Source organism: Cynocephalus volans, chromosome 11 (genome assembly GCF_027409185.1).
Source record: "Cynocephalus volans isolate mCynVol1 chromosome 11, mCynVol1.pri, whole genome shotgun sequence".
In the NCBI taxonomy this organism is placed as follows: Eukaryota; Metazoa; Chordata; class Mammalia; order Dermoptera; family Cynocephalidae; genus Cynocephalus; species Cynocephalus volans.
This window is the reverse complement of record NC_084470.1, coordinates 113,813,990-113,830,794: the sequence shown is the minus strand read 5'-3', so window position 1 is coordinate 113,830,794 and position 16,805 is coordinate 113,813,990. Positions and strand designations below refer to the sequence as shown.

The 16,805-nt window shown below is 44.7% G+C and overlaps 1 protein-coding gene across 1 annotated transcript; it reads right to left on the bottom strand.

Moving 5' to 3' along the window:
- Positions 1-6,748: 6,748 nt before the first annotated feature.
- On the bottom strand, positions 6,749-7,665 carry G0S2 (G0/G1 switch 2). The gene is made up of 2 exons (XM_063115106.1): positions 7,569-7,665; positions 6,749-7,408 (listed from the first exon to the last, which is right to left on the bottom strand). Exon 2 carries the CDS (start codon positions 7,374-7,376, stop codon positions 7,065-7,067), a length of 312 nt encoding a protein of 103 aa, XP_062971176.1. The 5' UTR covers positions 7,377-7,408; positions 7,569-7,665; the 3' UTR covers positions 6,749-7,064.
- Positions 7,666-16,805: the final 9,140 nt, after the last annotated feature.

The window sequence follows — 16,805 nt, the reverse complement described above, 5'->3', positions numbered from 1 at the left end:
GGTTTCCCACTCTTTGGGGAGGGGCAGGATTTCCTGCTCAGAAATTGGTTGGTTTCTGGGAGGAGTCAGAAGACCTGATTCGGGACTGAAACCAGCTGGTCTGCCACCTGATACAAGGAGGTGAAGCCCAGGCCAAAGAAGAAGGCCCTTAACGCTAGGACGGAGCTGGCAGCCAGGAGGTGCCTGCAGAGGGAGCCCTAAAGGGAAGCCAGAGTGGACTAGTCCTGGGCGTCAGGCATCAGCGATCCACAAAGGACAGAGGAGCCCTGGAGGCAGCCCAGGAAGGGAATGCTCGGATGTGGTCCTAGTTGCCCTGGAGACTTATCCATTGCTATTGTTAGCTCCAAACATGGGAGAGGCGTACCAGGCCGACCCCTGTCCCACCCTTAGCAGGTGCTCAGTTTCACAGTCCTGGCTTTGCCTCAAAGGAAGTTACTGAAACAAGAACTGGGTTTGGGCAGACTTTCCTTCCCCACCAGGAGAGACTGCAGTTATCCAACGTATAGTGTGAGGTCTGCATGTCCACACATTCTTCAGCTATAAATTCCCCAGGGATCCATTAGTAAGAACAATAATCTCACCCTGATTCACACCAATTAATGATGAAGGGTCACATCCTAATTCAGAAGTTTGGGCTCCTGTGGACTAAAGCATGGACTACAGTGTATCAAAAAAAAAAAAAAAAAAAAAAAAGTTTACTTTCTTCATGCATTTATTTATTCACTTACTCAACAAATATCTAATGAGCACCTCCTCTGTGCCAGGCACTGGGCTACGAGCTGGGGATAGAGTGGTGAGCCAAACTAGACAAAGCTTATGGTTGCACACTGGCTGCTCTGAGATTTGGGGTCACAAGTTTAGATGAAGGACTGGAATTGCTGGGTGCTAATGTCTCCTTCAGAGAAGCACCACTGGGCAGATTTTGGATAGTCATCCTTCTGTTTCTTAGGCAATATGGGACATTGGTTCTCTCTACGACCCTTCTGCTTGCAATATCTACAAGTATCCCTAACTATATGCTCCCAATTCTTAGACGATAGTATACTTTTTGGTTTTGTTTTTATTTCAGGGGCCAGTTGTTTTATCTAGAGAACCACATATTCTATTGATTTCTTGCTTATTTACTTTCTAAAGCTCCCTGAAAATGTCTAGCCACATTTTAGATATTTTCTGAGCTGTCAGTTTCACATTTCAATTAATTTTTCCTCATTAAATCCCCTAATTCAAATTTGAGCCCATTAAAAAGAAAAGAGATAAGATTTCCTTTCAGTTGTTGGGTCTATTCTAGAATACTGTTTGAAAGTTTCCTGGTCTATTTTCATTTTTATTTAGCTTATAATCTTTAATCTTTGTCCAATGTGTCTTTAAAAGAAAGCTTTCTGAAATTACTTTTTGTACTGTATTTTCTATTTTTTCTTGCCTTCTTAGGGCATTTGTTTTTCCATTTTGCACAGCTGAGTTATTTAATTTTTTTCTTTCTTACCCTGATGCTTTAAATATTTTTCTCTCCAGTGGAAGGACTAACAATGGACTGAACCGGTTGGTATAGATCCATAGTCCAGAACAATAAATGACTAATAAATTCTGAATTGTGTAACAGAGTTCTACCTGGCCTTCTGAGGTTTAGGAAAATCTTTAGTTATAACTCAATATTGCTCCAGACTAGGATTTAAATCCAGCTTCTTTATGTCTGCCTTCTGGGTTAGCAATCTTACAATGTGGTTGTTCTTTTCCAGAGAAAATTCTGAAGAAATGGTGGCTCATCTAGAAGATCAGGAAAAAGAGAGAGAAATGGAAGGAGGATGGGTTTCGGAAGGTATCAGAGTCTTTGAGTTAGAATTTTGCTATGAGGCCTCAGCATACCAAATGAAAGAAGCTAACTATTGACTCTTTGGGGTTTTGTTTCCTAATTTTTCTGGAGTTCCTTTTAAATGTATTAATGTATTAATTTTGACATGTCCCATGTTCTGCCATTCCTATTCTAACTCAAAATTTTTGCCCTGTACCAAAGTAAGTGCAAGAGTTCAGATCACAGTGCACGTTTATGTTGGAAGCCGGAGTTCTGCCAGAAGAGGCTGCTGTTCTGAAATAGAAGAAACTGAGAAAGACAAGAGAGGCCACTGAGTGAGTGTGTGCCTGTAAATGCGATCTTGGGTTCCTTTTCTAAGCAAATGTTAGGAAAGGGCCATGCAGTCAATGACTGGACAAGACTTGACCCTGGAATACAGACGAAAGGTGACCTTCACACACTGAAAAGACAGAGAGTGCTCTCTCAAAAGTTTTGTAGGGAACTGAAAGTTGAGTTTGACCAATTGCCTTTTCCCAAATTGATCGCTGGTCTACTGGACCTTCAACTGTTATCGCTGAGGACCAGCTTGCATTGGACTGGGTCTATATCTCCATCCATTCCCTATGGAACATTTCCTTATTCTTATGTTAGAAAGAAGACAATCCATAACAAGAGAAGAACACATAAAACAAGACTTTATAATATAGACAAGCAAAAGCCAAATGAGCAGCAGGGAAATATGCAATTTAATAGTAAAAATATTTATCAAATGGTATGCTTCCTAAACAAAAGGTCGAATGAACTTATACAAAGACCTATGTCAAACTATCTAATGGTAGACTTTCCATACAAAATGTCAAATAATCTTGTAACAAGAGCTATGACTAATTACTCAATGGTATACCTCTCAAACAAAATGCCTAATGACCTTATACAAAGTTCTAGGTATTATTATTTACCAGAATGTGCATCTGTAAACTAAAAATTTTAGTTATTTTATACAAAAAGCTAGGTCGAATAACATTATACAAAGGCCTGCTTGGTTACAAATAATGGAAGCCGTGAGAACTCAATGAAACTACTCAGAGCTCAGGTTATGGTTGAGATTTACTTACCTGTTGGCAGATCTTAAGGACAAATGGATTTTTGGCACAAAGAGCCCAATAAGCATACTTGCTGGTCCAAGGGTCCCCTGGAATACTGCCAAGTGAAAGTCTTTCAATCACAGTAGACCCTCCAGAATTGTCAAAGAATGTTAAGACTACCACTTAATTTCTGAAATAAAATGAAAAAGGTGAACTTATTGCTTATTATAGTAAAGACGAGCTTTGCTGCTCAAGGAACAGAGCAGTCGGATTTTACATAGGGTGTTTGGGAAGCATGAAGGTCAGGAATTGGTGTACTTTCCCAGGCATAAGTGGGTTGGCATCACCTATGGAAGCACGATTATTTGTTGATTGGTTGGCACTATGAGATGTTTTTAATGAGGTGAGTTCATTCCTAATTGGTTGACTCTCAGAAGTGAAGGTTGGTTGGTTTGTAAAACAGGCAAGTTGTCATTGGTTGAGCCAATGAGTTTTAAACTGGTTCTGGTTACCAGGACTATAGAACAGCCAAACTTTTCCTAAGAATGTGGGACCTTTATAATATACTCACAGTTGATACCTATTTGTTTTTATTAAAATATAGTGCAAGATGGTATCTGACATTACACAAAATTGTGTATTTATTTATGTTAACAGATCAAAGTATGGTGGTGTTTTGTAAAGTGCAAGGTGACTAATAGATGTTTCCCTATGACCAAGTTTGAGAACTATTAGTTTTAACCACTAGGTTAAGGTACTTTCTAAGAGGCAAAAGCACTAATTAGATAAACTTAATCTATCAATAATTTATTTTTGGAATTAAATTTATTTTATTAGTCACAAGCAAAAGGGAAAATACTTGTTAACATGCTGAGAAACAGAACAAAGCAGCATTGGAAACAGAGAGAAGGGAGTTCTAGACAGGCAGGCTGGGGTGGGAAATATATTTCCTATTTGCTGCTTGTACTAGACAGAATTCTAGTGTCTTATAATTAGATAGGACCTCCAAGTTCAGAAATCTCATCTCCCATTTATACCATACTTGGCAGATGACTTCAACCTCTACTTGGATGCTTTTAATAATGGGAAGCTTACTATATATCACAAGGCAATTTGTTGTGTTTTTGAATGATTCTGATTTTGTAATGACCTAAGATCTACCTTCTTGTAATCCTTCTTGCTAGTCCTACTTCTGCATTTTTGAGCCATGTAAATTAAGTCTGATTCTCCCCAATATGGCAGCTCTTCAAATATTTGGAGACAATTGTTGTGTAAAGCTACTATGTCGTATCTTCTCTGTTGCTCTTCTGTATGTGACAGGGTTTCTGGACTTACACCTGACATAGTTACTCTGATCAAAGCAGATTTTTGTTTGTTAAGGCCTGTCTTAAGATATTATAATAATAATGACTATCACTGACTGAAAACTTACTATATGCCAGGTACCGCTCTAAGAACTTTACAGATATTATCTCACTTAATCTGCAAAATTACCCACTGAAGAAGGTACACTTTTATAGGTGAGGAAAGAATTTAAGTAACTGGAGGCAGAGAGTTTAAGTGACTTGTCTAAGGTATTTGAGCTAGCAAATAGGGGAGTCAGGACGAAACCTGAGCAAATCCAGGCAGTCTGACTTAACTTTTTTGTTTTCCAACATGACATATTGCAAAATATAACAAAACCACCTACTCATCCCTTTTTCTAGACTTTCTACTCCTACTAATAAGGCATTAATTAGCTTTGGCAGCACTGTCCCAAGCCCTTGGCTTTCTTTGAACTTGTAATCACTAAAAATCCCTTAGGTCTTTCTCACATGATCTACTGCTAGAATAAGCCTCCCTAATTCTGTGGTAATGCAAATGATTTTTTGGACCTAAATTTTGTAGTGTATCTTCTTTCCTATTCAGTTTCAATTGGTTTGCTTCAGCACATGGTCCCAGCCTGTTGAGTTGTTTTAAATCCTGACTCTGCTATCTCAGCTTTGTGTCAGCAAAAGACCTAATAAATATACCTTCTGTCATCTCTCCTAGGTTGCTGATAAAATTGCCAAACAGGATAGGGTCAAGACAATTTTTGCACCTGTGTTGGATGAGGAAATTATCGTGTTTGATCACAACCAGATATAGTTTTGCAAGACCATCTCAAAACCTTGATTCTGAAGCTATTAGTCAAACCCTTTGTCCTTACTTTCCTGTAACCCAGAGTTTCTCAACCTTGGCCCTATTGACATTTTGGACTGGAGGATTCTTTGTTGTGGGTGGCTGTCTTGTGTAGTATAAGATGTTTAACAGCATCTCCGGCTTCTACCCACTAGATGCCAGCAGTAGTGCCCCTCTTCACACCAGATAACCAGAAATGTCTCCAGACATTGTCAAATGTCCCCTGTGGGGATAAAATTTCTTCTCTTCTCACTAACAGCCACTGCTCTAACTTCATAAATGGATTAATTAAACAATCAAGTATTTATTAAAAACTTACTATTTGCCTGGAACTTGATGATTTCTGTGAACACTGAAGAAGACATGGTCCTTGACCTCAAGAAGATTATACTATGAGAGACCTGACCAGTTGACAAAACAACTGGAAAAAAAAGTCCATCGCTGAGTGATCCAGTATGAGACCCAGACTGTATGTCCTGAAAGAATTCAGAGAAATAGGGAAGGATCAGCGAGGACAGAGAAGATTTGAATAGCTCAGATTTGATTGGGTTGGGTAGCATGAACATGAATAGGCTTTAGGTTTCCTTCTTAACCAAAAATATATAGCCATTACCTATATATTTAGGTAACTATATTTTTTATATATAGGCGAAACCCCCCAAATAGAGGCATTACCTTCTAAACCAAAAATTAGAGCACATAATTTGATACATAATTTGACAATGGGCAGAATATTTGAAATCGTATCTCTCTTGGAGAATTTGAGGTATGTGCTTTCAAAAGATGTGGAGACTGTGGGTGGGAGGACATTCAGGTGGGAAGAGATGGCATTTGATCAGGGCCAGGAATGCTAGTAGGATTTGAGCTGGCAGAAATGAAATGGAGGAGTATGTATGTGTGCACGGGGGTGGTTTGGGGGACAGACTCTGGTCAGAGGCAATGGCATGAGCCATTGGTATGTTTGCAAAAATGCATTGATAGGAGTGAAATGTCGGTGCCTGGTTAGGGTAGGTAACATGGAAAACATGAAGAGAGAGACATCAGGCCCGTGCCCTTTCCTTCGCTAAGCCCTATACAACCTCTGCATTAGTTATTACTTCAGTACACGCTCTGTCCCTGAAGAAAGAGGACTCAGGCCTGCGACCACCAGTCTTTTCTCTTTCTAATCTAGAGCTTTTTACTGTGATCTGGGTTCATGGGGAGGAAGGCTGGGTAGAGCTAGACGCATCAGCTGATTAGGTGTTCTTGGGAGCTTGCCTCTTTTCCTGCCAGGTAGCTAATTTCCCTTCCTCCTTCCCTCCCTTCCTCTCATTCTCTCTCTCTAAAATAGGGTTGGGAGGACAGTTACCAACCATGGGAACCTGTGGTGCTTAGTTATGAGGGACAAATAGCTTTTCTGCCCTAGAATTAATTACTATCTCCCATTCACTCATCTGAAGTCAGAAGCTGATTTATCTTCTGATTTTAAAATGCTAAGTCTGGTGGAACTTATGAAAGTTTCTCTCTTCCCATCTCTAACACGAAGCAAAAATGAGTTCTCAACATACTTACAAGCAGGTAATAGCAATTTTGGGGTTCCTAGGCGAGAAGCATGAGCTGTTTGACCTTCAGGAAGCCACTCCCTCCACAGTGCTCAGACCCCTGTCACCAGCAAGCCCACCCTCACGGCTGCCCACCCCAGCTCACCACGCTCCTCCAGAATTAGATACTGAGATATAGTATAAAACGGTTTTTATTTCAAAATGCAAAATGGTGGTCATAATAATAATAATAATATAAAAAGCATTTTTCCTTCTTCCTCCCTAGGACAAAATGGTAGATGCACTCAGATAGCTTAAAGATACACAGTTTTGGACATGTCATCACAACGCCGTGCTGCACAGCAGCAAAACCCAGTCCCAAAGTCCTTCCGGTGGATCCGTGCGGTCGGTCGGTTCTCGGTGTCAGCGGCTTCTGCACGTGAAGTCCCAGCAGCTCACGGCTCCGCTCTCCCGCTTGCTCGGGCTTGCGCGCTCCCCGCCCTTCGCAGTCTAGGAGGCGGGGGGCCGGAGGGACGGGTCCCGGGCGCCGAGGACGGCCTCACGCTGCTTGCGCTTCTCCGGCGGGGCTCGCGTCCCGAGGGCCTGGCGCCGCCGGGCGGCCTGCAGCTCGGCCACGGCGGCCTCCTCGTCCCGCAGCCGGCTGGCGGCCGTGAAGGGGCTGCACACGGTCTCCACCAGGCCGAGCACCACGCCGAAGAGCGCCAGCACGCTGCCCAGCACGTACAGCTTCACCAGCTTCCCCTTGGGCCTCTGGGCCACCATCTCCCTGGCCAGAGGAATCAGCTCCTGGACCGTCTCCATCTGGGCTCCGGGCCGTCGGAGGCGGGAGTGACCTGCAGGAGGAGCAGAGCAGGAAAGGGGACCTTCAGCCACCGGACGATGGCTCCAGCTTCCCGGGCACCCCTCGCTCAGCTCGCTTGGGCAAGGCCCGTGGAAGGGGCGGGCCTCCCCGGGGCCCCGCGCCCGGCCCCCCGCGCCCTCGGCGGGGCTCACCTCGGTGGCGCGGCGCGGGCAGGAGTTGGCGCGGGCTGGGGGCGGCGGGCGGCGCGTTCTTCTCCCTCTCGGCCGCCGCGGCTCTTCCAGAGGAGACTCCGCAGCTGGCACCTTGGCAGCGTCCCCCGGCCGCTTATATCTGTTCTCCGAGCCCCGCCTCCTCGGCTTCCTGGCCCGGGCCGGTGCTGCAAGCGCCAGAGAAGGGAGGAGTGGGAGGGGAGGGACCCGGCAGGGACCCGGCGGGAGATGAGCACGAGCTGCCCACGCCCCGACTGTGTGAGCTGGGGACACTGCGGAGGGGGGCGCCGGAGCGCAGGCCTGCACGCGGAGGGCCCACCCCAGGCGTGCGCAGGACCCCGAGTCCTTTTCCGACAGGGCGACACTCTCGTGGTGGGTGGGCGCACGGCTTCTCTGGTCCGGGGCAGCCCGAGAAGGACCCCTGATGAGGGAATCTGAGGCTTCTATCTAAAGGAGAAATCTTTCATTTCTATTCCTAAGGATTGTCACCTTTCCACACCTGTGACGGACGATCGGTGGGAGAGGAGAAGGCAAGGGGGAGGGATCCGGTAATGAACAGAATACATTCTCCAAGCGTTGGATAAAGCAGAAAGTGCTTGTACTATTTCTTTCCTGCCTGGTTGGTTTTATTCAGGCGGTATTCTTTGTTAGAGTCACTTGATAGAAAACTGTGCATTGAGGGCACGCTTTTATGCACAGAAGTGCACGTGCACGTGTGCGAGAGATGCGTTAGTCCCTGTGCCTGCAGTTGTTTCTATATGGACTTCTGTGTATCAGGGAACAGCCATGAAATCCAAATTGTCCCCACTCCCACTTGAGAAGTGGGGACTGGGGGAAGCAAGCATGGAAGGGGCTGTTGGTAAAATTTTTTCTTCTGGTCTATTTTTTCTAATGGAAATATTTCATACTCTCCTCAATAATTCTTTGCCAGTTCCCTGGATCTGGGGGCACAACTTCACCATGCCAGCTCAGTTTTATCATAGAAGCAGTTTCTGGGCAAAAGGGTGTGAAGTAGACAGTTGGGTAAGAAGCCAAAGAGTGAAGCGTGCTCTTGGAAGCATGGGGATATAGGATTGATTTTGACTAGGATTACGCAGAATTGCCTGGGGGTAGCGCTGTGGGTTCTCATTTAACTTTAGTTATAGATATATCATAGTTATCGAAGTAGGAGAGAAGGAGAGGGAAATAGGCCAAAGGGCTTTAAGCAGGGAAAGGGAGAGGGCAGGGGGAGGAAGGGGAACTCAATCTGGCCAGAAAATTGCAAAGGTCCCTGATGCAATCTTGCAATAGCCTTCAGGCAGGCTGAGCCCTGCGGGAGGGACTGAGAAAGGGCTGTTTCAGGGATCAAAAATGTTAGGCCTTGGAAATGTTAACAGTAATCTTTCTTTGGGGTCTAAGGCAATTTCCCAGAAAATTCAGTCAAAAAGGGAAACAATAACAGCAATTGCTAGTAACAGTTACAGCTGCTAACTACTACTGAGTTGTTCAGGTAAGGATGCGTGTGTGGAGGCTCATCGAGGTTACCTAAATAGCCTCTTTAAAATTCTGCATCTTCCTCTGTACTCAAGCAGTCGAGGTGACCACGGGCCAAATAGGGATTATTCCTGGAGGACTGTGTCTCCTGCTTATTGTTCGTTTAAACTTGTCAGGCAGGAAAATTCTGTAACAAGGGTCCAAGCCAAGTTTAATGTCGGTCTTGGCATTGTCTTTGACTCTTCCTCGTAATTTCAGAGCAGTCTCTCATAACTGGCAGAAATGATTTGTGAGATTTCTCAATATCTGTGAGTGTTCCAAACATTGTCGCTTCTGGAAGAGTATATGATGTGCACTTTGATAGGAGGGTTTCCCCTGATTTCTACTCTGAAGGTGAGTCAGCCCAGCTTTAGGCCCACAACTCTGAAATTGAGAGGCTAGTAAGCATTTCCTGTGTTTCTGTAACTCAGAGAAGCCAATCACACGTCTTCCAAGGTCAACAGGCTGTAGTTTATCTGGGGTTCCCCTTTCTTGTGATTGGCTTGCTGTTGGAGCACATCACAACTCACATGAGTTCCCCTCTTTCCCTCTTTGATAATCTGACTTCCAGCCCCAGGCCCTACCAGCTTGCTGGCGAGGCCTGGACAGAAGTGGCAGCATGTGCTGTGGATTGGGGTCATGGGTGGATTTGGTTTAGGTGGTAGCTGAGGCTGAATAGGAAATTATGGGAGCACAAGGATAAGGAATCCAATGTCAACTCATGCCTAGAAATTTCTGAGTACCGCTTCTCTCTGTCTGGACAGTGAAAAAAATAACCCAGCTCCGAGGATGGGGAGTGGGGTGGTTAAGTAGGGCTTGGAAACTGAACACATACTTTAATGGGGCTGACCACACTTTCAGGAAGGAAAGAACTGTGTTGCATCACAAGGTCAGACATAGCTTATAGCTATTAAGGTCCGAGTAAGCTATAGGGTGACCAATCATCCTATTTTGCTCAGGGTTGAGGGATTTTTTAGATGCAGGATTTTCAGTGCTAAAACTGAGACAGTTCTGGGCAAATTGGAACAGTTAGTCACCCCACCCTTGAGTCTATCCCAAGTTTAATTCTTGCCATTTCTAGGAAGGCAGGAAGGGCCAGTTTAAAATTATTTTTATTTGCTTTCCAAATCCCTTTCTCCTAAACATGAAAACATCCAGAGCCACCTGCAGAGGGAAAAATCACAAGGTGACAACATGTGGTCCAAGGGGTAAGTGCAGAAGTGGGATAGAGCTGTCCCTACAACTGTGCCTTGGGCATCGAAGAAACAGAGGACAGAAGTTGGTTGTGTATGAGTTTCAATTGTTAGTATTATTATTTTGTTACCAGCTGCTTGCTGTCTCCACAAAGTCACTGCTCCACCCTGGGATTCCAGGATGCTGGAGGGAGGGATCACTCAGCATAGGAGACATGATAAAACTATTTGTAAATCTTACACCTCATTTTTTTTTTTTTTTTAAGATGACTGGTAAGGGGATCTTAACCCTCGACATGGTGTTGTCAGCACCACTCTCTCCCAAGTGAGCCACGGGCCGGCCCTGACACCTCTTTTTTAAAAAACATTTTTAGTCCTTGAGTTACTTTCATTTTATGTGAATTAGTTTTGTAGAAAAAGCTTCTTATCACTGATACTTGTATATTCATGGATGATTTTTAAGTGTACATGTCTAACCTTTATCTCCTCTGGTCTTGTAGACAAGAGTTCTAGAGTCTAGACATGTCTGTGTGGATACCCTGCCATTATCACAAGCTTGGTGCACTTAAAACAAAACTCCCCACTTCTCTGTACTCTTACACACTAAGTCCCCTTCTCAATATCCTTTATTTCTAGCAGTGACATCTCCATTTTATTTGTTCTCTGGGCTTGAAATATTGTGGCAGTTTCTTGGAGAGGCCTTCCCTGACTTCATCTCAGCACCCTCCACCCAGCGCCCTGCCTTATTCATAACATGTGTTACCTGATTTATGTTGATGTGATTGTTGGTTTGGTCTTTTACTGTCTTCCACACCCACAGGAAGATGAGCTTCATGAGGCCTGGGACTTTGTTTTGCTCTTCACTGTGTCCCCAGTGCCCGGTGTAATCCTTGGCACAGAGTAGGTCCTGAATAGGTATCTGTGGGATTAATGAACGGCTTCTCCATTTGTCTGTGAAGCTGGGCAGGAGAAGGCCTATGTTTATTACGTTTGCATGTGGTCACATTTTCAGTGGATGCCCAAAGAAGTCTTCAGATTTTTGGGGGGACAGTGTTTTGCCTTTTGTCCTCTCTTCTCTAATCTGTCTCAAACACTACCACCAAATGAATCTTGCTAAAATTTAATTTTTAATTGCCAATTGCTTGTTTAAAGCCCAAGATGATTCTTCATTGCCCACATGATGAACTCCTGGATTCTGCGTGTTAAATTTGCTGGATCTAATATTCTTGGAATCCAGAACTACTATGGTCCAATCTTCCCCACTCGTCTAACTTCTCCCATTCTTCTCCCACAAGAACCCTTTGCTCCAAATAGGGATTTCCTCACAGACCAAGAAACCATTCCTTCTCATTGCTGCCACCTCACCTTTCCTCCTACTATTCTTCCTACCTGAAATGCTGTCCTCTTTCTACTCTGCCTTCCGTCCCTCAAGTTCATGTGCTCCAAGAAGCCACCACTGCCTGTGCCAGCACACCCTGATCTCTCCTTTCTGTGAATTCCAGCTACCTTTGTGGCTCGTACTGCACAGGTTGGCCCTGGATTGTATACTGTTTTATGCAGCTCTCTCATTGTTTCCTGTGGGCTTGCTTCATCTCTGGGGAAGACCAAGTCTTTGTATCTTTCATGGCACCAGCATATAATAGGGTCCCAAACAGTGTTAATCACATTGATACAAAAGCCAGGGCTGGGACAGAAATCGCAAAATGACAATTTAAAGACTCTCATGGGAGGTTATTTTAGGCATAGTGGCCTGTCTTTGGCTCAGAGCCTTGGGGTTCAAATTGCCCAAGACCTGCCTAAGACCTGGCTTAGTTCCTTCCACTCTGGCCTTCTCGCCTTTCACTTCCATTCCCAACTTAGTGTCTGGCATTGCAGCCGTTGGCTTACTCTGGGGCACCCCTCCCACCTGCCCCTGGGATAAATCAATACAGAGGAACAGACCCTTCATAGACATTTTGCTTTTGTCCCTCCCAGCTTCTGACCCAGCAGAGCCACCAGCTGCTGGAGCATGCAGGCTATGCTGGGAGGCTTGCATAGCCGTGGGTGGTATGGTTAGGATCACCAGCACCCTGTTGCCTACATACCACTTTCAAATCGCAATACCATACTCTACAAGTTTGAATCAGCACAAAGAGCTTGCCCCTCCCACCCCCAAGCTCAAATGCTAGTTGGATTTGAGTACAGGGCTCTGGAATTGAGCAGATTAGGGTTTGTTTAAATTGCAAGGGTCTGACCTTGGACAAGTGACTTAACCTCAGTAGCCTCTATTTCCTCATCTGTAAAGTGAGAGTGATGATAGCTCCTATTAAATGGGGTGTGGTTAAGACTGAATGAGATAGAGCACTGTAAAGGGCTTAGAGATTTCTGGCACAAACGAAGCAATCAATAAATTCTGGCTGTTATGGTTCAGTTGTCCTTGCCTGCTGCTCCACGTCAGCAATTCCCATGATTCTTTATCCCAGCCCAGGACATTCACATTCTCTAGTAAGGTCCAAAAATATTTGTTGAGACTGGCCACGTATCTGACACTGTATTAAGCATAGCTATAGAAAGCAGAATGCAAACTGCTCTTGCCCTCTAAAATCTTATAGCCAAGTAGGGGACGCAGACGTGTAGTTATTACAGTATCCTAGGACAGGTATAATAAATATGTATCAGGTAAACAAATAGAACAAAAAATGTACTGATTCAATCTGGGGAGAAGGTGGTCAAAGAAGGCCTAAGAGTGAACGATTCTTGAGCAGCTTAGGACATTAAAGGATGGACAGTGTTCACCAGGTGACTCTGGGAGGGAGCAGTGTTCATGGCTAGAAGAGACAGGAAGGGCCTTAAATGAGAGAGGACCGCACATGAAAAGGTGAGGACGTGTGAGAAAGCATTGCATGGTCCAAGAGAAGTCAGGCAAGATTGGTGTTAGAGCATAAAGAATGGACTTTGGGAAATGGCATGAAATGAGGAGGAAGTAGTAGGCAGGAGCCAGATAATGAACAATTATGTAAATAATCATCTGCTATGTCCTGCCTAGGACCAGTTGACCACTCCCTTCTTCTAGAAGCACATTCTCTTGGCTTCCATGACACCATATTTTCTTACTTTTCCTCCCGTCCTATTCTGGACACAGCTCAGTATCTTTTTCTCACTTTTCCTTTTTATCCAACCTTTACATGTCAGCATTTCTCAAGATTCAGTCCACTTTTCTAATTCTACATGCTCTCTTTAGGAGATTTAGCTTACTCCTCCACACAGGTGACACACACATCTGAGCTCTAGACTTGTGTATCCCCTGCCTATTCTACATTTTTTCTTGTAGGTGTCAAACATGTCATGGCTAAATCGAAATTCAATATTTCTACCCCATGAACTCGTACCTCCAACCTTCTTAATCTAAGCTTCACTGTCCACCTCGTGGCTCAGGTCTGGAGCCTCGAGTCTGGAGCGATCTTTTACTCCTCTGTCTGTCACCTCTCATATGTAAGCAATCACCCAGACTTGTGTTCTGCCTTTTAAATACCTATATCTGTTTTCTACCCACTCTGCCACACTTCTAGTCTAAGCCCGCAGCATCTACCTGGATTATTAGTTTGGTCTCACAACTGGTCTCTCTGCCTCGGGTCGTGACCCCATCACTCCACTCCATTCCAGTGTAATCTTAAAAAAAATGCAAACCTGATCATGTCACTTTTCTCTTTAAAATCCTTCAGTGGATCCCCACGTTGCCCTTTGGATAATACTCCAGGTTCTTAGCATGGCCTATAAGGCCACCCGTGATCTTGACCTTGTCTGTTTTTCAGCTTTGATTCATACCCCTCAGCCCTTGCTCTTTCGGCATTAACCACGCTGTTTCATTCCTCTGCAACTTCAGACCCTTCCTCAGGTTTTCTCTCTATTTGGAACACTTTCCTCATCTCCTCTCATCTGGTGAACTCCTACTCATCCTTCAAATGTCACCGCCTTCCCACTTCCTCAGGGTCACTTCCCTCCCACACAGTTCAGGCTGGCTCCCCTTGCTATCTGTTCCCACGGCCACCTCACTTTCCTTTTTGTAACTCTACCGTCTGTCTCCACTGCAGGACTGTCCGCTCCGGGAGGGCAGTAACTGTCTGTCTTGTTTAGTCCAGTGTTCTCAGAGCTAGCACAGTGCATAATTCACCAGGTGTCTAATACATAGCTATCAATTGGGTATCCTATGGGCAGTGGCAAACGCTGATAAATTTTAGGCAGCAAAACAGTACATCACGGTTGGCATTTTCAGTAGATCCCTGTGGCAGAGTGCAGGCTGGAGGAGAGTGGGGCGAGACTAGAGGCAGTATGTGGGACGTTGGTTCAGTGGTTCAGCCAGGAGACCATGATGGACTGAGCTAGGACAGAGGTAATGGGGTAGAGGGGGCCAGATCTGAGGGATAAATCATGGGTAAAACTGGCAGACTTGTGCTGTGGAAGAGCAAGGAGTCTGGGGTGACTCTCAGGTTTGGGGAGAGAGGGGGAGACTAGATCTGGAGTGGAAAGAATGAGTTCCATCTTGGATTTATTGAGTTTGGACTATTTATGGGGCACGCAGGCAAAGACGGTCATCAGACAGATGCATGTGAATCAGGAATCGGGAGCTCTGAATGAAGCGTAGGTCTGGAGTTGGGGATTTGGGAAGTTTCAGTGAGGTGGGTATGGCTGAGATTTTGGGAGTAGGAGCAATTACCCCACGAGGCAACAGATAAAATGGGAAGGGTAGAAGTCTGGGGTCGGAGGAAACACCCATGTTTGCCTGAGGCTGGTGATGAAGCAGAACAATAGATCTTATTTTCTAAATCAGCTTCCTGAGTGGCTCAATTCCAGGGCTATGCAACATAGAATCTTATTTTCTCCCTCGTATCCAGAACCTAGGCCAGGAGCCCTCTTGGTACAAAGGGCTTGTTTCTAATGTGGTGGTAGAATTCTCAGGTGGCCCATAAAATGCTTGCCCTCAGGTGTACAAGCCCTGTAAAATCCCCAGGACTTACTGGTGACAATGATGGGACAGTCACTCCCATGGTTAGATTATGTTCTATTGCACAGCTGATTGTAAGACAGGGAGATTATCTAGAGGGTCATGATCTACCATGGGAGCCCTTCAAAGGAACTGGACTTTTCCTGAAGAAGAGATTGGACGTGTGAAAGGGATTCAAAGTGAGGGAGAGCCTCGCTTGCTAACTTTGAAGCAGGAGGGGCAATGTGGGGAGGGATGCGGGTGCCCTCTGGGGGCTGAGAGTTGCCCCTGGCTAGCAGCCAGCAGCAAAATGGGGCATCAGTGCTATAACCACAAGGTACCAAATTAATTCTGAAACATCGTGAGCTTGAACGAAAACCCTTAGCCTTAGTTAGAGGAGAATGCAGCCCACCCAACACTGTAATATTAGCCTTGTGAGAACCTGACCCGCTGTGCTCAGACTTCTGACCCACAGAAGTGTGAGCTAATAAATGGACGTGAGCTAATAAACAGCCATTGGGTTTGCGATAATTTGCTACGCAACAATAGAAAGCTAGTAGAAGCAGTATGCTCAGAGATCCTGCTGTGATGACATGAGAAAACCAGTTCAAAGCTTGATGAGGACTGGAGAAGGCTAACCACAGTAGGGAGAATCTGGCTTAGATTCGATGGTCCAGCATCATCTTCACCTCCCTGCAGACCCTCGGTACTCCCTTGCCATCTTCGGTTTCTTTTACATTCATTCACCTGGAAAGACTTAATCAAGGTTGGAGTCAGCTGTCTCCACTATATAAACCTGCACCCAAGCAATTTTATGGGAGAAAATTACCCAACTAGTCTGTTTATTTCCTGTAAATTTAAAATCACAAATCTTAAATGGGTATTTAGCTATAATTTATTGTGTTTCTCAAGTCAATTGCTTTTATTACACTCTAAAAATATTTTTTCACACTTTCTCTCCTCTTCCCAGACTGGTTATATCCTTCTCTTCCCTATTATGTCATGCATGGGTAAAATAGAAGGAATCAGACAGGAGCTATTTTATCTTCCACCCACCAAATCTATTGCATCAGTATCCATATGCTCTGCCTTCTCTCGCATTGACATGGAAGAAGTATCCCTGATTCTTTCTATGTAAAGCTGCCTCTCCATCACATCCTGGCTCATTTATTTAAAGTTTTGAGAGTCCATCAATAAATTAGGCTGCTTTGGTGTGTGAGTAAGAACATATAATTCAAAATGGTTTGAACAATAAGAAAAATACATTCTTTCACGAAACACGAATTCCAAGATTGGTTAATTTGGTACCAAAACACTATCAAGAATCCTCTTTCTATCTTTCTGCTCCGATGTCTTCAGCATGGGGGCTTGCCACAGACTTGCTCCCATCATGGTGCAAAGATAGCTGCCCCAATTTCAGGTAAATAGGAGTGAGTACATTAATCCCAACGCAGATAGGCCAGCTTGGGCTATTACTCTGTAAGAGGCTGTCTTCATGGCATGGGATGGAAGAAGTGGGTTAATAGAAGGGGAGAGACTCCAGTCAAGGAGGGA

What these genes read in the sequence shown, in the direction of transcription:
- G0S2 (XM_063115106.1), bottom strand. Translation starts at nt 7,376, where the DNA reads ATGGAGACGGTCCAGGAGCTGATTCCTCTGGCCAGGGAGATGGTGGCC.